Consider the following 18,227-nt stretch of genomic DNA (forward strand, 5'->3'; position numbering starts at 1 on the left):
GCGTGCAGGAATCTGCAGACGTGACATCGTCACAGAGCAGGCTGAGGGGAGCCAGGTCCAGTAGGCTGGGAGCCGTTAGCTTTTGGAGTCCCTGGAGCTGGAGGGGGGCTGTCCCCAGCTTCCTGCTTCCCCCCACAGAGGGCACCACCTCCAAGTGGGGATGGTGAAGAAGATGGAGGGGGGACTGGAGACGGATGAGAAGGGGGGCCTCCTTTGCCGTCCCCTGTCGGGGGAAGGGAGACCACAATGTATTTCTGAACACTGCCAGGACCCGCAGGGGCGGTGCTTGGGGGCGCAGTGGTGGCAGTGGACACCAACTTGACAACGGGCTGCACGCTGGGAACTGTGGTGGTGACGGGAGAGGTAGTGGTGGAGCCTGAGCCAGGAGCTGAGGTGCTGAGGGACAGGACCTAGGGGAGAAAGGAAGGCCTGGGGTCATGCTGCCTTTGCTTCCCCAGCTGTTGACCCACACCCTCTGCTCCCCTGTGAATGGCCAAGATTTAGGAGGCTGGTGCTAGCTTGAGGCTTCCATCTGTTAGGACAAGTGGCCCTTCCACCTTCTGAGTTTGGGCCTGGAGGGATTAGGCCTCCACCTGGAGGCTTCCCTGGGGTGTTGGTCACATCCCTCACCCTGGCTCCACATACCTGCTGGGTCGATGAGGCACTGGAAGATGAGGACATTACGATAAACTTGGTTGGAGGAGGAGAAGGCTGAGGAGGGGCAGCAGCTCTCGCAGACACCAGTGTCTGGACAGGCAAGGCAATGGAGCCAGGGACCTTCAATAAGCCAGGGGTCCGAGGGCCTGGCTGAGGGGCCTGTGAGAGGGTCAGTGTGGGCCGAGGCTATGAAGAGAGACAGGAAGAAAATGTCAACACTGAAGAACAACCTGGGTTGCTCTTGGTCTTAGTAGCTCTTCACTAGGGGTAGCGTGGGGTGGGCTCCCTGAGACTGCTGGCTATGGCAAGTCCTATCCCAAATGGGGGACCTTGTGCATTTCCTGTCAGCCTCCTCCCTCAGTAGCTGACCTGTGTGATGGTAAGCGTAGTCCTGTTGACCTGTTGAGCTTGTAGAGCAGCCTGGGCCCTGGCCTTCACCACATGGGAGCAGAGAAGGGGCCCAAGGGACCCAAATTCTGCCCGGTAGGCATCCTGATTGTCAGGTGGAGGGCGTAGCTTCGCCAGTACTGGGGCACAGTGTTTCTGCAGAGAAGGCAAAGTGAGGGCTGGTATTCTATGGCAAAGGCAAGAGAGTGGCTTATCCACTGCTACTGTTTGAAGCCACAGTGAAAAGGTAAGGTGCGTGCACAGGGAGTGCATCTGAGTGTGTGTGTGTAGCCCCACAGGGAGTGTATCTGAGCTGGGTGTGTGTGTAGCCCCAGCATTCAAGCTGAGGCAGGGAGGTCACTGAACTCTAGGCCAGCCAGAGCTTCACAGAGAACGCCAGGGTAGCCTGGGCAGATGGCATAGCTTACAGTGTGTGTGTATTGCGGGGGTCTGAGATCCAAGGAAAATATGGCTCAGTGGCAGAGTGCTTTGCGAACATGTATGTGGCCCTAGGTTTAACTCCCAACAGCGTAAGAAAAAGAATGGGGGACTGGAGAGGTGGCTCAGAGCTGTAGAGAACTCGCTCTTCCAGAGACTGGTTGCTCAGAGCCACCTGGAATCCCAGTTCTAGATTTGTCACCTTCTTTTGTGGGTACCTGTATACATGGTGTGCACTCATAAACACACACACACACACACACACAAACTTTTAAAAATAAAAAGGACCCGGTACTTGGAGAGGCACGTGGGATATTTGTGAGTTTGAAGCCAGCCTGGTCTACAAAGTGAGTCTAGGACAGCTAGGGTAACACAAAGAAACCCTGTCTCACAAAACTAAACTAAGAAGGAATAGTCTTAGGGGCGTGGTGGCACATTCCTGTAATCTCAGCACTCAAGAAGACAGAGAGAGCAGGACCACGCAAGGCCAGCATGGTCTACCTCTCAAGTTCCAGGCTTGCCAAGGCTATATAGAAAGACCCCATCTGTAAGAGTCAACAAATAAAAGACAGCTTCCTTCCATAAGGACCAGCTGGTGTGAACAGGATTTTCTGTGTCTGTCGATGACATGCACAGGGTGTTTATGTGCTCTGTGCAGAATGAGCCAAAGGCTGAGACAAGCAGGATGCGGGCAGTGCAGCCCAGAAGCAATTGACTGTAAGGCCTCTTGTCCCTGCTGTGCCTAGCTTTCCATGTGCACAACAGTGCTGGCCTTCAAAGAGTAAGAATAGGATGTGCCTCGTGCTTGCTAAACACCATAGCCGTGTCTGTGGGGAATGAGAGGTGGGGCTGGGGGGCGGGGAGAAGGGGAGGTATGGTGGGGGTTCATCACCAGGAGAAGGCTCTGCACATGGTCTGCTCCAATACGGTCAATGTTGCTCAGGACGGGGCCGTCCAAAACACTGCGGATCCGTTCCCCTTCCTGCTGCAGCCTTGGCAGAATTAGCGTCTTAATCACCTGATAGGAAGGAAGGGGAAAAGCCCAAGCTAGAAGGTCACCAGAGGCCTCTCCCACCCCCACATGGAACTGCCCCTCTCCCAGCTCTTCCCCCAGGGCACTAACATCATGTCCCAGCTCTGCCAGGCCCGCAATGGAGCCGTATCGAGTTGTCCATGGGGTCTTCTCATCTACCCAGCTCTGCAGAGAAAGAAGAAAAATCCAGATGAAAAGGTTCAGAAGGGTTAACTAAGCCAGGTCTGGTGGTATACAATGGTAATCCTGGTGCACAGGAGGCAGACAGGAAGATGAGAAGTTCAAAGCCATCCTCGGTTACATAGCAAGTTTAAAGCCTGCCTGGGGTACACGGCACACGTTATCTAAGGTACATGAGTGTTCTGTTTTCATACACACCAGAAGAAGGAATCATTCCATTACAGATGGTTGTGAGCTACCATGTGGTTGCTGGGAATTGAACTCACGACCTCTGGAAGAGGAGCCAGTGCTCTAACCACTGAGACATCTCTCCAGTCTGACATGGCACACTTTCAAAAAAGAAAAGGCTGCCGGGCAGTAGTGGTACAAAGCCTTCAATCTCAGCACTCACAGGAGACAGAGGAAGGTGGATCTCTTGAGTTCAAGGCAAGCCTGATATACAGAGCGAGTTCCAGGGCTACACAGAGAAACCCTGTCTGGAAAAACTCAAACCGCGCCCCACTCCCCCCATCCCCCACCCCCCCAACCCAAAAGAAAAGAAAAAAAGAAAGAAAAAGCTAATTGCTAAGGGCTGACATCACTTATAAACAAAGGGTTAAGGCATGGTGGTGCACGCCTTTAATCCCAGCATTTGGGAGGCAGAGACAGGTGGATCACTGTGAGTTCACAGCCAGTCTGGTCTACAAAGTGAATCCAGAACAGCCAAGGCTACACAGAGAAACCCTGTCTCAAAAAAAAAAAAAAAAAAAAAAAAGACATAGAGGTTTAGCCGGGCATGGTGGTGCATGCCTTTAATCCCAGCGCTCGGGAGATAGAGACAGGCAGATCTCTGTGAGTTCAAGGCCAGCCTGGTCTACAAAGAGAGTTCCAGAACATCTAGGGCTATTATACAGAGAAATCCTGTCTCGAAAAACAAACAAACAAAAAGACATAGAGGTTCAAGTCCCTTAGACCCCATCTCTCTGATTCCAACCTCTGTCCCATGTTCCAGTGTCATTTCCACAGTGGATGATGAAGCTCTCACCCTCTTTCCCCGAGTCAGCCCTGGGAAGGTGGTTTGCATCATCTGATACATTTTTGGTACTTACCTTGGTAAAGGTCTTAGTGATTCGAGACTGGATATTGTTGGTGGTTGTGCTGAAATGCTTACAGATCTGGGCCACTAGACGGGCAGCAAAGTCCCGGAGTGCCCAGTGATTGTCCACATCTGGCCGCAGGCACAGCTGTCTGCTCACAATGCAGGTCATTACTGCTGGAATCAGCTCATGCACCTTAGGGAGACCAAGGGCCATTAGCCGGTTCTGACTGGTACCTAAGCTCCTGTGGTGCAGTCGGCAGAAGGGTCCCTGACACTGGAAAAGCCAGGAGGTGGGCGAGACCACTCACATATTTCTCTAAGTACAGTGTGGGGTTGTCCATCAGGGCCTTCACCATACGCATCAGGTAGATGAGCAGAGCCAGGTTGTTCTGAACCACATTCACACGAACCTAGGGGAGGGAAAGCTGGTGAGCAGTGCAGAGAAACTCCTCAGGTAGCCTCAGCCTGGGTCTGGCCTTTTCCCGTTCTCTCACCCCCTCTGAGATGAAGGTACTAAACCGTGGCAGCATCTGATAGAGCCCTGGGTCCGTGGCGATGCTCTGCAGAGCTTCCTGTGGGAGGGGGGCAAAGAGTCAGAGGGACCAGTCACTGTAGGGAAACGGCCACTGTTCCAGGAAGGCTCACCCTCGCTCGGTGTGGAGGCAGGCCAGAGGGCAGGCTTACCGCTCTCTTGGCCTCACAGGATCCCACACAGGCTTCGGTGATCTCCTTGTAATACAGCTGCTGTTCCACAGACAGCTCATGAATGCTGCGGGACTTCAGGCGGTAAGGGGCCCCCTCCAGCAAGGGAGGTGCTTTCTTCTCCTTTCCTGTGTGAATTGGGAGACAGGGTTGAGAAAGAAAACCTGGGCTTGGGAGTTAGCTCAGTCAGTAAACTGCTTGCCTTATAACTTATAACCACAAGGACCTGAGTTCATTGCCCAGAACACCATCATCATCATCATCATCATCATCATCAAAGTGGGCACGGCAGTGCATGCTTATAATCCCAGTGGAGGGATAGACAGGTAGATCCCTGGCTGGTCAGCCTAGCCTAACTGAAGATTTCTGGGACACTGAGACCTGTCTCTAAAAACCAAAGTAGATAGCACATGAAGACTGATAGCTACGATGATCCTCTGGCCTAGACACACATACACACACACACACACACCTGTGCCTGTACACACAAACATACATACACACATATTGGTACACACACATATTCCAGAAGAGGGTTCTGTACAAAACAAGCCCTAACCACAACCTGTGGCCCTTTTGTAGGCTTCTGGGCCTTTCTGGGGTTTCTTTGTCCCTGACCTCAACCACTTCACTGAGGACCATCTGGTTTTGGGATAAGAGTAGAAGAGACCTGGCCTGCATACTGACCTTTGCCATCAGCGGCAGCTGCCCCTTGACCTTTGCCTTTCAGGGGTCCATCTTCTTCTTGGCCTGGCTTGGCTGACTTCAGGGGTTCCGTGGCCTCAGCTTTCTGCTGTTCTTTAGGAGCTGGTGGGAAAGTGGTCACAGTGGGAGTGACAAGAAGGGAGAAGGGGCCCTCGAGGACCAGGGATGGGGGACCAGGAGAATAACACATAGTCAGAGGAGGGGATATCATTACCTGGGGGTGGATTCTCTGGTATAGCTGGCTGGCAGCCTTCAATGCTCAGCCAATGAGCTGTAAGGAAGATGGCAAGCTGAGGTGCTGGGCATGGACACTGGGGCGTCACCCCGTCTGAAGGGAGGTGTATGTCCCTTCCTGGTCCCCTTCCTGCCATTCACCAGGGAACCTCATGCTGGGTGCTTCTTTGTTTCTTCACTGGTGAGGGTCCTCCCAACCACAGGCCTCCTTTCCCTCCTCCCTGCGCACCCAGCTCTATCCTCCCTCCACCTTTGAGGCAGACGTCCAGAGGCACCCGAGGCAGAGGGGTGTTGATGATGTCACTCAGGTCCACTTCCTTCTCCTCATGGAAGTACAGCTCCCGGCCCCCGCCAGAGGCGAAACGGAAGGGGATGAACTCCTGTGCATGGAAGCCGTACAGTGGCTACGGCGGGGGAGACAGAGAAAGCCGTGAGAAACAGCTCAGGGGAGCCATGGCTGCATGCACGTTGTCCTCCTCCTCTGAAGCCTCCTGTCCCCTCTGAGGCCGTCCAAATCACCTCCACATTCTTTAACTTCAAGGCATAGTCAATGTCACTGGTCGTGAGCTTCTGTCGTTTGCCCATGTGCATGAATTTCAGAGCATCCTAAAGGAGAAAAGAGGGGTTTTTTCTTGTTGTTGTTGGTTTGTTTTGTTTTGATTCTTTGTTTATTTGGTTCTGTGTTAGCCTTGGCTGGCCTGGAGCTCCCTCTGTAGACCAGGCTGGCCTCAAACTCACTGAGATAGGCGTCTGCCTCTGCCTCCGAGCGCTGGGATTGACGATGTGTGCCATCAGCGCCCGGCTGAGATGTTAATCTAAGACCCTGAGGAATATAGCTCAGTAAGTAGAGCACACGCCTGGCATGCACAGGGGACCCGAATCCAATGCCCACCATCACGTGAACAGGTCATGGTTGGTTGGAGGTAGAACCGCAATCCTAGCAGTGGGAGGTGGAGGCAGGAGGACCAGAAGTTGAAGGTTCTCTCTTCTGTTACATAGAAAGTTGGATCTTTAATACAAAGCAAAGCAGGGCAGGAGGGTTACCTGGGCAATCTCTTTGATCCGGTAGCTGACCTCATCTGTCAGCAGCTGGCACGTCTCCTCCTGAATCTGGGCAATGCCCATGGATTCAGCCACCACCTTCATGGACTCGGAAGGCAACACGGTATTGCTGAGTTTCAGCTTCTTCTCCTCGGCCATGCTGGAATGTCAACTCCTGTCCCTGGAAGGTTGCCACCCCAGGGTGGAGAGGTGGAGGTCCTGGGAGCAGGACAGGATGAGAGAAAAAAGAAAAATAATTCGCGCCCAGGAGGTGGTGGTGCACGCTTTGAATCATGGCCCTCAGAGGCAGAGGCAGAGGCAGAGGCAGGTGGATCTCAGTTCAAGGCCAGCCGGGTCTACAGAGTGAGTCCAGGACAGCCAAGGCTACACAGAGAAACCCTGTCTCAAACAAAACAAAACAAAACACCCCCCGCAAGGAAGAAAAACAATTAAAATCCTAAATCTGAGTTCTTCCCAGCCTGCTTCAACTTCAACTCATCTTCAGAGCAATGCTACCATCTAACAGCTTGGTTTTTCCTTTTCTTGACACAGGGGCTCACTCTGTAGCCTAGACACTTTAATCTCCAGCCTCCTGGTTCTGCTTTTCAAGCGCTGGGATTATAAGGCATGCACTAACATGCCCAGTGACATTTTTTGGTTGTTGCTGTTGTTTGTTTGTTCCTACTTTTGGGGACAGGATTTCTGTAGGCCAGCCTTAAACTCTGTAATGAAAGCTCACCTCGGCTCTGGAGCCTTTCGCCTCTATCCCTCCTAAGGCTGGGATTACAGACAGGCACCTCCACACCCAGTTTTGTGGTGCTGGGAGATGAAACTCAGGACTTTAGCCGGGGCGTGGTGGTGCACGCCTTTAATCCCAGCACTTAGGAGGCAGAGGCAGGAGGATTGATATGAGTTCAAGGCCAGCCTGGTCTACAAAGTTACTCCAGGACAGTCAAGGATACACAAAGAAACACTGTCTCGGAAAAACAAAACAAAGAAACAAACAAACAAACAAAAATAAAGAAAGAAAGAAAAGAAAAAGAAACTCAGGGCTTTGCATGTGCTGGGCAAATATTCTCAACAACTGAGCTACAGCTCCAGACCAGTTTGTCTCCCATCCCTACCACATGAGGCAGCTCTAGCTGACCTGGTACTTGCTTGGTAGACCAGACTGACCTCAAACTCAGAGAGATCAGACTGTTTCTGCCTCCTGGGTACTGTGATTAAAGTCCTGTACTTTTTTTTTTTTTTTAAATAGAGCCTCTTGTAGCCCAGGCTAGTCTCTTACTCTACATGTAGCTGAGGATGACCCTGAACTCCTGGTACTGCCACCTCCCAAGCGGTAGGACTATAGGCATGTGTCACCACATCGAACACAACTCATTCCTGCCTGGACCCTTGAATCAAATCCACCAAGAAAGGGCTAGAGGATGTGGCTCAGTGGTACAGTACTTAGCAGGCACAAGGGCCTGGGTCTGATTCCCAGCACTGTTTCAAAACCCACCAAGCAGCCCAACCAGACCCGTTCTGGCCTAGGGGACAATCATCTATCACCTGCTGAACTCTAAGTCTCTGGGTAAGGTATCCCTGTTTCCATCTTAGTCTTCTGGCATTTACTCCTTAAAACCAAAGTGCTGCTGTCAACATATAAACTAGATTACCATTTCTTTGCTGTAAGGGTTCTCTTTTTGCCATAAAAACCCTTTCAAGGCCTGGCGCGGTGGCACACGCTTTTAATCTCAACACGTGGGGAGGCAGAGGCAGGTGGATCGCTGTGAGTTTGAGGCCAGCCTGGTCTATAGAGTGAGTTCTTTGACAGCCCGGGAGGTTACACAGAGAAACCTGGTCTAGAAAAACAAAACAAACAAACAAACAAAACCCTTCCAAGGCCCTCTCTTCAAAATCTGTCTCCTGCCAGTCGGTGGTGGCGCACGCCTTTAATCCCAGCACTTGGGAGGCAGAGGCAGGCGGATCGCTGTGAGTTTGAGGCCAGCCTGGTCTACAAAGCGAGTCCAGGACAGCCAAGGTTACACAGAGAAACCCTGTCTCAAAAACAACAAAACAAAACAAAACAAAATCTGTCTCCTCTCCAGGCTTGGGGTTAGCACTTGTACTTTCAATGGACTGCCTTGAGTTTCATACCAGACTAGGCTTCAGAGTGAGACCCCCCACATGGTATTCACCTGTAACCCCAGCACTCCAGGGGCTGAAGTAGAGAGATAGCAAGTTTGAGGCCAGCCTGGGCTACGTAGTAAATTCCTGTCTAAAGTGTCTCCCCGGCCCCTTTCCTCTTTCTTTCATTTCTCTCATCCTATCTCTAACCTTCCTTCTCCCAACTTACCTGTCACACCACTCTCCTCGCTGTCCTTTAAATCTGAAAGATACGCACTTGGTTTTATAGCCTTTTGTTGTTGTTGTTGTGAGACATGGTTTCTCTGTGTAGCTTTGACTGTCCTGGACTTGCTTTGTAGAGCAGGCTGGCCTCGAACTCACAGCGATCCACCTGCCTCTGCCTCCCTGAAGGCTGGGCTTAAAGGCGTGCACGACCACGGCCAGCAGTTTTATAGTTTTTGTTGTGTTCTTCCTAAATGTGTTTGGCTGACTGGCTGAACCCACCCATCTCTCTTTAGGGATAGGGTCCCCTCTAGCCCAGACTGGCCTCAGACTCACTATGTAGACAACACTGGTCTTAACTCCTGTTCCTTTGGTCTCCACCTCCCAAGTGCTGGGATTACTTCTTTGCCATATTCATATGTGTGTGTATGTATACACCCACACACATACACAAAACCACTCTAGATTAAATTTGGGGCCTCCCACATGTTAAGCAACCCTTTTACAAGTAGGTCTCAGTAAGTCGCTGAGGCTCGTCTGACACTCTGAAGCCCTGAATTTCAGATCCTCCTGCCTTACTCAGCTGTGCACCACCAAGCCTGGCTATCGTTCCTTTTTGTCCCTCCCCCACCAGTGGACAGGAAACGTGTCTGTTATGTTCACTGACCTATCTGGTGCCTAGATTGATAACTGACAGTGTTAAATAAATTGAATTTCCAGTCTGAAAAGGTGTTAAGTGATCAATAAATACTTGGTACAACGATTACCAAAATGAAAAAGACACAGACTCGAGCTTGGAGTTTACTCTGTGGTCAAAAGGAGCCTGTATGGCACGGGGCATGAGGAACATCCACCTTAAAAGTGTTCAGGGTTGCTAGGGAGATGGGGAAAAAAAGAGGCCAAAGGGCACTGCTTCTTTTCAAGCCATCCCAGGTCTTCTCAGACGTTTGTTAAATCTTGTCTACAGGAAATACAATTATTCAGTACATACTCTGTACCTGGAGCCAGGTATACAAGAAGTAGTCGGGTCCCAGTCCCTTGCGGTACCCTCTGCCACTAAGTGTTCACAAAACACTCTTTAACCGCTTCAGGAGTTTCTCAGATCAGTGGAAGCGACAGGAAGACGTCTCAGAGCACGGATAACTCGAGCTAGATCTGTGCACCATTTTCCTCAGCAGAGAAGTGATTCGAAGATTTTTTCCCCCCGGGCAGCGCTTACAGGAGGTTCACAATCCCCTACATCTCCCCAACATCATCCTTCCCAGTGCAAGCACGCACGGGGTCCCCACGAGCACGGACACACAACCAACCGTCCTCTTCCCAGTCCTCATATGGGCCCTTTCAAAGGGTCTCCTCCCGGATACACCTCAGACCTTCCCCCGCCAGCTAAGCACCGGGAGCAGTAAAAGCCTCTCACCGCTGCCAAAGCGCCGCTCACCCGGCGCTCGGCGCCATCTTGGCCCCGCCCCCTGACAGGAGCAGGTCCTGGCAGAAGCCAAGAGGTTGTCACTGTTCTTCCCTATTTCAAATTATATCATATGGTCTCATAGCCTAAAATTATATAAAAATTACTTTATGCGTGTACGTGTGAAGATCATGTTATTGCACTCTAATTACTTCAGTTTGTTTCTTCACTACCCAGCTGCCAGGACCTTCAGGAGGCGCCACAAAACTGAGGCGGGGAAGCTCAGAGCCATGACGCTCCACCCACTTCCAGGCTAGCTGTGAGCATGCGCTGACGGTTTCATCAGGGAGGGTTTTTCCCCCCCCCCCCCCCTTAAAAGCTTGCTGCGCGTTGAGTCTAAATTTAAAGGGCCCGCTGCCTTCCAGAAGTTGGTCTGAAGGCAAACGGTGGTTGTGTTTTTGTGCGGACTACGTTTTGTCATGGGACCTGTGCGCCTGGAAATAGTGTTTTTCATCCTGGCAGCTTACGGTGCTTGGGCTGGGAGGACCAAAGAGGCGGAGGATGACACAGAACGTTTGCCCAGCAAATGCGAAGGTACAGAAATGGAACAGTTCCTATGTGCATCTCCCTATCCTGCCTCCTAACTCTCTAACTCTAGGCTGGGGCAGATGAACTCGGATAGATGGGTCACCCGACCATCTTGACAGAAGTTCTTCTGGAGCTTGGTAGCGCTTGAATGGAAACTAGGGAGGGAATCAGGGTTAAAGTGGCACTACATTTCCCAGGCGACATCCAGAAGGAGCCAGGTTTTTCTTTGCAGGCTTGGGCGCCCCCAATGAATTGTGGGAATTGTAGTTCAAGAATCTGTAACGCAGACTGACTACGGAGCATCTTTTCCTCCGCGCGTCTTCCCTCTTGGTAACCCCCAGACTTAAAAATCTGGACAGACTGCATGGATGGGGTGTAATGTTCATACCTTATACATCCTGTGCCCCGCCCTGGCAGAGACGCTCTCAAATTACAGGCCTGGTGACCCCCTTCGGGGATTTAAAGATGAGTAAGTCGGCCGCTGAAGCTCATAAACAAAAGACAGAGAAACCGCACCACTTACAAGTTGCCCATCGGTGTGAGGCTTTGCAGTTGGGTGCACTGTAGGGATTTTTACAGCAAACAGCACGGTCTCTGACTACATTAGTAAAGATCCCGCATCTGGGAGGGGCCCGGGTCACCGAATGCCCTGTGGTTCCTTGTTTTGTCGCCTTCCTGACATTAACTTTTTCCTTGGGTTTGTTTGGGAACAAGCAAAAACAAAAACAAAAACAAACCTGATTCTAAGTACTAAACATTTTTTTTCAGATTCCACTTAATCATAGAGAGAAAAACTAAGTTCAAGGTCCCAGGCCCTAGGGTTGCCAAGGACTTCCAATAGCCGAACGACTTCAGTTGTAAGGAAACAGTTGTTTTGAGTTGTTTTGTTTTCTTTGTTTGTTTGTTTTGGTATTTTGAGACAGGGTTTCTCTGTGTAGCCTTGGCTGTCGTGGTCTCACTTTGGAGACCAGGCTGGCCTCGAACTCACATCAATCCACCTGCCTCTGCCTCCCGAGTGCTAGGATTAAAGGCGTTCGCCACCACCCGCCGGGCTCTCAGAGACAACTTGTAAGGAGACAGCTGTCTGAGACTGTCCCAAGGACTAACTTCTCCATCTTACTGGCAGGGTCCATCAAAGTTCATGTTCCCAGGCCAAGGAACCTTCTCCTATCATGAGTGATGGCAATTCTCTTGCTCAAGCCCTTATGTGCAAATATGACTGAATAGTGCTACAGGCCACCCTGCTCCCCCTGGCTTTATGGCTTCATCCTTTAAATATGCTGTACGTCCCTTCAGGGTCGCAGTTCAGCTCCCAAGTCTGTTCTGCAGCCCTGATAGATCAGTAGCGGCTTGATTACAGTAAATATTTGTCATCTGCATTGAGCTGGTGTTGGAGTCGTGTTGGGTTTCAGCGGACCCCACAACACTTTGTCGCTTCGCCTTTCACCCGGCTGCGTTTATTATCATTGTCACTCTTGACTTGATTCTGAGTCTCACTTCAGTTTGCATGTGTACCCCCACCCCCGCCGAGACAGGGTTTCTCTGTGTAGCCCTGGCTGGCCTCGAACTTGCAGAGATCCGCCTGCCTCTGCCTCCCGTGCTGGGACTAAAGGCATGCGCCACCACCTCCTGGCATCTCCTAGGGCTTCTTAATCTTCCTAAACACAGGCACTAACCTTGGCACTCTTGCTTTATCAACTTTATGGTCCAACAGAGACCTTGTGTATGTGTGTGTGTGTCCGTACACCTGGGGTGACACACATGTGGAGGTCAGAGGTCAACCTCAGGTGTCATTCCTTTAGGAGAGACATCTATCTACCTGTTGTTTGAGACAGGTTTTCTCATTCCCCTGGAAGTTAACCACATAAGCCAGCTGTCTCTACTTCTCAAAGCAGAACACTGGGATCACGTGTGCCAGTCACACGGCCTAACACTTTATGTAGGTTCTGAGGCCTTGAGCGCAGGTCCTCCGGCTTACAAGCACTTTACTTACTGAACTGTTTCCTCAGATCCTAAGCCAACTTTTTGGCGGGGTGGGGGGAGGAGAGTTGTAATTGTCGTTATATATACATTTTCTTTCTTTGTTTTCTGTGTAACAGCCCTGGCTGTCCTGAACTCCCTTTGTAGACCAGGCTGGCCTCGAACTCACAGACATCCGCTTGCCTCTACCTCGTGAGTGCTGGGATTAAAGGTGTGTACCATCACGCCAGGCCTTTTTTTGTTTTGTTTTGTTTGTTTTTTGAGACGTGGTTAATCTGTGTAGCTTTGGCTGTCCTAGACTTGCTTTGTAGACCAGGCTGGCCTCGAACTCACAGACATCCGCCTGCCTCTACCTCATGAGTGTTGATATAACAGGGATTGTGCATCACCGTGCCCGCCCAGGCATATGCACATTCTTTTTCTTCTTCTTCTTCTTCTTCTTTTTTTTTTTTTCCATTTTTTGAGACAGGGTTTCTCTATGTAGCTTTGGCTGTCCTGGACTCGCTTAGTACACCAGGCTGGCCTCGAACTCACAGCGATCCGCCTGCCTCTGCCTCCCGAGTGCTGGGATTAAAGGCGTGCGCCACCACGCCCGGCTCCTATGTACATTCTTATGCTTTCATAGTCTCCCGTCCTAAAAGTGCTTCAGACACATCCAACTTCTCACAGTCAGTGAGTGTCCCTTGTCTTTCCCTTGGCTGTTGCTCCTCTCTCCTTTAGGATATAATAAGCTTCTATCAATCCTACTGGACCCAGCGTAAATCACTCCTTCCTGGCTGTGTGGTAGGTCCCTGGGGGAAAGGGGAGTACCTGTGTATCTGAGATTAGGGCACAGTGGAAGCACTTGGGTTGTTCCTCCCTGTCTAGTTGGTCACTTCCGGAGGAAATTTTTCTTTGGAGAACCCAGGCCATCCCGTGCCAGATCAGATACTGGAAAAGACAAGGTGGAAAAGATGCTAACCCTTAGCTGGGTGTGGTGGGTGACACACACCTATTAACCTCAGCACTCGGGAGGTGGAGGCAGGTGAATCTGCTGTGAGTTTAAGGCCAGCCTGGTCTATAAGTCCAGGACAGCTAGGCCTCCATGGAGAAACCTTGTCTTCAAAAAAAAAAATGTTTACCCTTATTGAAATTACGGTAGAGTAAGCAACCTTTGAATGAATTTTGCACTTCCTGGTGAGTATTTTAAAAATTCTTTTAAAATTACGTTTATTTTGTGTGTGGGTAAACATGTGTCTTAGTGCAGTGTGCGGAGGTCAGAGGACAGCTTGGAGGAGTTAGTTCTCCCCTTCCATCACGTGGGTCCTTCAGGTTTGGCAGCAGGTTCCTTTACCTGCTGAGCCACCTCACCAGCCCTGGAAACAGGCTGTTTGATTTTCTGAGACAGAGTTTCTCTGTGTAACAGCCCTGGCTGTCCTGGAACTCACTCTGTAGACCAGGCTGGCCTCGAACTCATGGACATCAGCCCGCCTTTGGCTCTCGAGTGCTAGGATTAAAGGTGTGTGCCACCTCCTGCCCACTCCCAGACTACCAGACTACACTGGCAATGTCTCATGGACAAACCACACTGGCTTTATGTTCTCTGTACCCGGAAGTACATATGAAAGTACCTCAATACATAAAATCAGAGCGACACCAAGTGCTCACTAAATGCCAAAAATGACTCTTAGGCTCTTACATATATTGATGTATATATCGGTGTGATCATCGTCGCACCTCTATAAGGGACACGCACAGTCTTATCCCCGTTTCAGAGGTGAAGGAACTGAGGCACAGCAAGAGTGTCACGCGCAGCTCCTGAGATTGAGTCAGTATTCTGCCTCCAGAGTGTATGTTTGTGTGCTCTGCTGCCTTGGAGCAAGGGGGCAGAGTGACCCTGGTATGGTCACTTGCCTTCTGTCATCCCCCGCCTTGGGTGTCTCCTTCCTACCAGTGTGTAAGCTGCTGAGCATGGAGCTACAGGAAGAGCTGAGCCGCACTGGCCGATCTCGAGAAGTGCTGGAGCTGGGGCAGGTGCTAGACACAGGCAAGAGGAAGAGACACGTACCTTACAGCCGCTCGTGAGTCTTTGTGCCTCGTCTCCGCCTTCTAACCGGCCCCAGAAGAGCTGCAGCGGTCCCGAAACATCACAGAGTCTTATTTCCCTTGTTCCCACAGGGAGACGAGGCTGGAGGAGGCTTTGGAGAATTTATGTGAGCGGATCCTGGATTACAGTGTACACGCTGAGCGCAAGGGCTCACTGAGATATGCCAAGGTCAGCTGCTTCTTAGGAAGGGCACTTTCTCTTTATTCTTTTCCCCCAAAGTCTTGCATATGTCCTTTTATGTTCACCTGCGCACGCACGCGTGCGTGCATGTAGAGGGACCGGAGAACAACTTTGGATGTCGTTCCCTGGAGCCATCCACCTTGGCTTTTTAGTTTGGTTTTGGTTTTTCAAGAAAAGGTGTCTTCATGTGGCCCTGGCTGTCCTGGAACTCACTCTGTAAACCAGGCTGGTCTCAAACATCCTGGCTTGCATATGTGTGCCTGCCAGAAGAGGGCACCAGATCTCATTATAGATGGAGCTATCGTGTGGTTGGCTAGGAATTGAACTCAGGACCTCTGGAAGAGCAGCCAGTGCTCTTAACCCTCTGAGCCATCTCTCCAGCCCTCTTTGGTTTTTTTGTTTTTAAAAGATTAATTTATTTATTATGTATACAGTGCTCTGCCTACATCTACGCCGCCATGACAGGAGGGGGCATTAGATCACATTATAGATGGCTGAGAACCACCATGTGGTTGCTGGGAATTGAACTCAGGACCTCTGGAAGAGCAAATGATGCTCTTAACCTCTGAGCCATCTCTCCAGCACCCTTGTTTTGGTTTTAATGTGGATCTGGGGACTGAACTAAGGTCCTCAAGCATTTTATCGCCTAAGCTGTCTCCTCAGCCCGGACCCTGTTTCTCAGAAGAAACAGGAGACCTATCATCATCCAAGATCCTCACAGGCTACCTACCAGTCTCCCTCTGAGTCTGGGGTACCCCTTATTATGGCAAGACTCTTTCAGAGAATACACTGCAGTTTCCGGTAGTTGATAAAGCCGATGTGGTGATGAAGGAAGAGACGGGGTGGTGGGCTGGACTGATATTAAAGTTTTTTTTATCCCTCAGGGCCAGAGCCAGACCATGGCAACACTGAAAGGCCTAGTACAGAAGGGAGTGACAGTGGATCTGGGAATCCCTTTGGAGCTGTGGGACGAGCCCAGCGTGGAGGTCACATTGCTCAAGAAGCAGGTAGGGCGGGATGACCACTTTGCCCAGGGAGATGAGAAGATCTAAATCCTAGGACTCAATGTAGGGGATGCCTATCTCTGAGTAGGGAGAAGGCGGAGAGTGAGGACTGTGCCATTTCTTTCTTTTTTTTTCTTTTTTTTTGAGACAGGGTTTCTCTGTGTAACCTTGGCTGTCCTAGACTCGCTTTGTAGACCAGGCTGGCCTTGAACTCACAGCAATCTGCCTGTCTCTGCCTCCTGAGTGCTGGGATTAAAGGCGTGTGCCACCACACCCGGCCTGAATGTGCCATTTTTTTTTTAAATATCATTTTTTATTAATTCACTCATATTACATTTCAATGGTTATCCCATCCCTTGTATCCTCTCATTCTTCCCTCCCTCCTGCTTTCCCCCTACTCTCCTCCCCTATGACTGTGACTGGTGGGGACCTCCTCCCCTTGTATATGCTCATAGGGTATCAAGTCTCTTCTTGGTAGCCTGCTATGCTTCCTCTGAGTGCCACCAAGCCTCCCCATCCAGGGGACGTGGTCAAATGTGGTGACTGTGCCTATTTTTTTTTTTTTTTTTTTTTGGCTTTTTGAGACAGGGTTTCTCTGTGTAGCCTTGGCTGTCCTGGACTTGCTTTGTAGAGCAGGCTGTCCTGGAACTCACAGCGATCCACCTGCCTCTGCCTCCCAAGTGCTGGGATTAAAGGTGTGCACCACCACGCCCGGCTCAGACTGTGCCATTTCTTAAAGCAGGCCCAAAAGCATATCAAGAAGTAATATTGTAAAAAAAAAAAAAAGAAAGAAAGAAAAAAAAAAAAGTAATACTGTGAGCCGGGCATGGTGGCGCACGCCTTTAATCCCAGCACTTGGACGGCAGATGCAGGTGGATCTCTGGGATTTCAGGACTAGCCTGGTCTATAAAGTGAATCCAGGACAGCCAAGGCTACAAAGTGAAACTCTGTCTCAAAAACAAAAAAGAAAAAAAAAAGAAAAATAATGTTGTGCAGTTAGTAATATCCAGCATTAATGGGCACCTACTCTGCCCTGGATTCTGGGCCACGTACTTTCCAGCTTTTTCCTCTTTCCATTCTTGTGTCCATGGGTGTGACTATCCGTCCCCACTTCACAGGTTAGGATTTGAGACATCCTGAGGCTCTGAGATAGGACTGCATGTATCCCAGGCTTGATCTGCAACTCACGACATCATTGAGACCGAGCTTGAGTATGGGACCTTTCTGCTTCTCCCTCCGAACTGGGATTACAGGCACTTGCCACTCAGCAGGGTCGATACACTAGTCCATAGTAACAGATACTGGTGGAGGTTGGAAAAAAAAAAAAAAAAAAAGAGAATCCCACATCCAGTAAGCCAAGTGTAACCGTCGGGCCTCCCACCTCTGTCAAAAGGCAGCAAGGAGAGTAAGAAGATAGGGAGTGACCACGCAGAGGCCTTCCAAAGCCCGTCAGAACAGGTCTTCTTCCTGCTCTTCTTCCCCAGTGTGAGACGATGCTGGAGGAGTTCGAAGAGGTTGTGGGAGACTGGTACTTCCACCACCAGGAGCAGCCCCTACAGCATTTTCTCTGCGAAGGTCATGTGCTTCCGGCCTCCGAAACAGGTACGTGTAGGGACCGGAGCGCCTCCTTTCCCAGCTTCCCCTCTCCCCAGCATCGAGACTTAAAGTGTTTTCTCTCATTCTACCTAGCTTGTCTACAGGAAACTTGGACTGGAAAGGAGAAGATCAGTGATGGGCAGGAGGAGGAGGAGGAGGAGGAGGAGGAGGAGGAGGAGGAGGAGGAGGAGGAGGAGGAGGAGGAAATAACCAAGACTTCAGGCAATCCCAAGCATGACCCAGAAGATCTTTGACCCTGACTTTTGAACCCCAAGGAGGGGCCATAGAGAGCTTTCTAGACTCTGAGCTCTCCCTTCCCCACCCTAAAGGCTTGTAACTGTCCCTTTCGTATGATCTCAGGCATGATCCTGGGGGGGGGGGGTGTGACCCAGAACGGCAACATGAGAGGAGGGGAAGCGGGGATCAGCAGGGACCAGTTTTGCCTTCAGAGATGAGCCACATGCAGCCACTTAACTGACCAGGTGTGTACGGGTGATGGTACGCGCTGCGGGGAAGTCATTTTGCTTCCTAAAGAAGTCGATTTTATACCATCTCAAGAGGCCAAAGAAGGGCTAGGGTTGGAACTCCGTTGGTAGAGC

At 50.7% G+C, this 18,227-nt stretch overlaps 2 protein-coding genes across 4 annotated transcripts; one reads left to right on the forward strand and one right to left on the reverse strand.

Moving 5' to 3' along the window:
• Nucleotides 1-29: 29 nt before the first annotated feature.
• On the reverse strand, nucleotides 30-10,285 carry Taf6 (TATA-box binding protein associated factor 6). 3 transcript variants are annotated; one of them, XM_051161198.1, is made up of 15 exons: nucleotides 10,207-10,285; nucleotides 6,459-6,674; nucleotides 5,934-6,020; nucleotides 5,665-5,818; nucleotides 5,395-5,451; nucleotides 5,163-5,282; nucleotides 4,458-4,603; nucleotides 4,268-4,345; nucleotides 4,082-4,183; nucleotides 3,784-3,966; nucleotides 2,606-2,680; nucleotides 2,375-2,500; nucleotides 1,027-1,200; nucleotides 646-843; nucleotides 30-410 (listed from the first exon to the last, which is right to left on the reverse strand). In XM_051161198.1, the coding sequence occupies exons 2-15, from the start codon at nucleotides 6,612-6,614 to the stop codon at nucleotides 30-32; spliced, it is 2,037 nt and encodes a 678-aa protein (XP_051017155.1). In that variant the 5' UTR covers nucleotides 6,615-6,674; nucleotides 10,207-10,285. The 3 variants fall into 3 exon arrangements, with proteins under 3 accessions (XP_051017155.1, XP_051017157.1, XP_051017156.1); XM_051161200.1 differs by lacking the exon at nucleotides 10,207-10,285 and adding an exon at nucleotides 9,788-9,963; XM_051161199.1 differs by lacking the exon at nucleotides 10,207-10,285 and adding an exon at nucleotides 9,781-9,963.
• A 289-nt stretch (nucleotides 10,286-10,574) lies between these two features.
• On the forward strand, nucleotides 10,575-18,014 carry Cnpy4 (canopy FGF signaling regulator 4). Its single transcript, XM_051161945.1, has 6 exons — nucleotides 10,575-10,788; nucleotides 14,696-14,822; nucleotides 14,920-15,016; nucleotides 15,913-16,035; nucleotides 17,517-17,634; nucleotides 17,722-18,014. Exons 1-6 carry the CDS (start codon nucleotides 10,674-10,676, stop codon nucleotides 17,880-17,882), a joined length of 741 nt encoding a protein of 246 aa, XP_051017902.1. The 5' UTR covers nucleotides 10,575-10,673; the 3' UTR covers nucleotides 17,883-18,014.
• The last annotated feature ends 213 nt before the right edge of the window (nucleotides 18,015-18,227 follow it).

The sequence above is a fragment of the Acomys russatus genome, chromosome 19 (assembly GCF_903995435.1).
Source record: "Acomys russatus chromosome 19, mAcoRus1.1, whole genome shotgun sequence".
Classification (NCBI taxonomy): domain Eukaryota; kingdom Metazoa; phylum Chordata; class Mammalia; order Rodentia; family Muridae; genus Acomys; species Acomys russatus.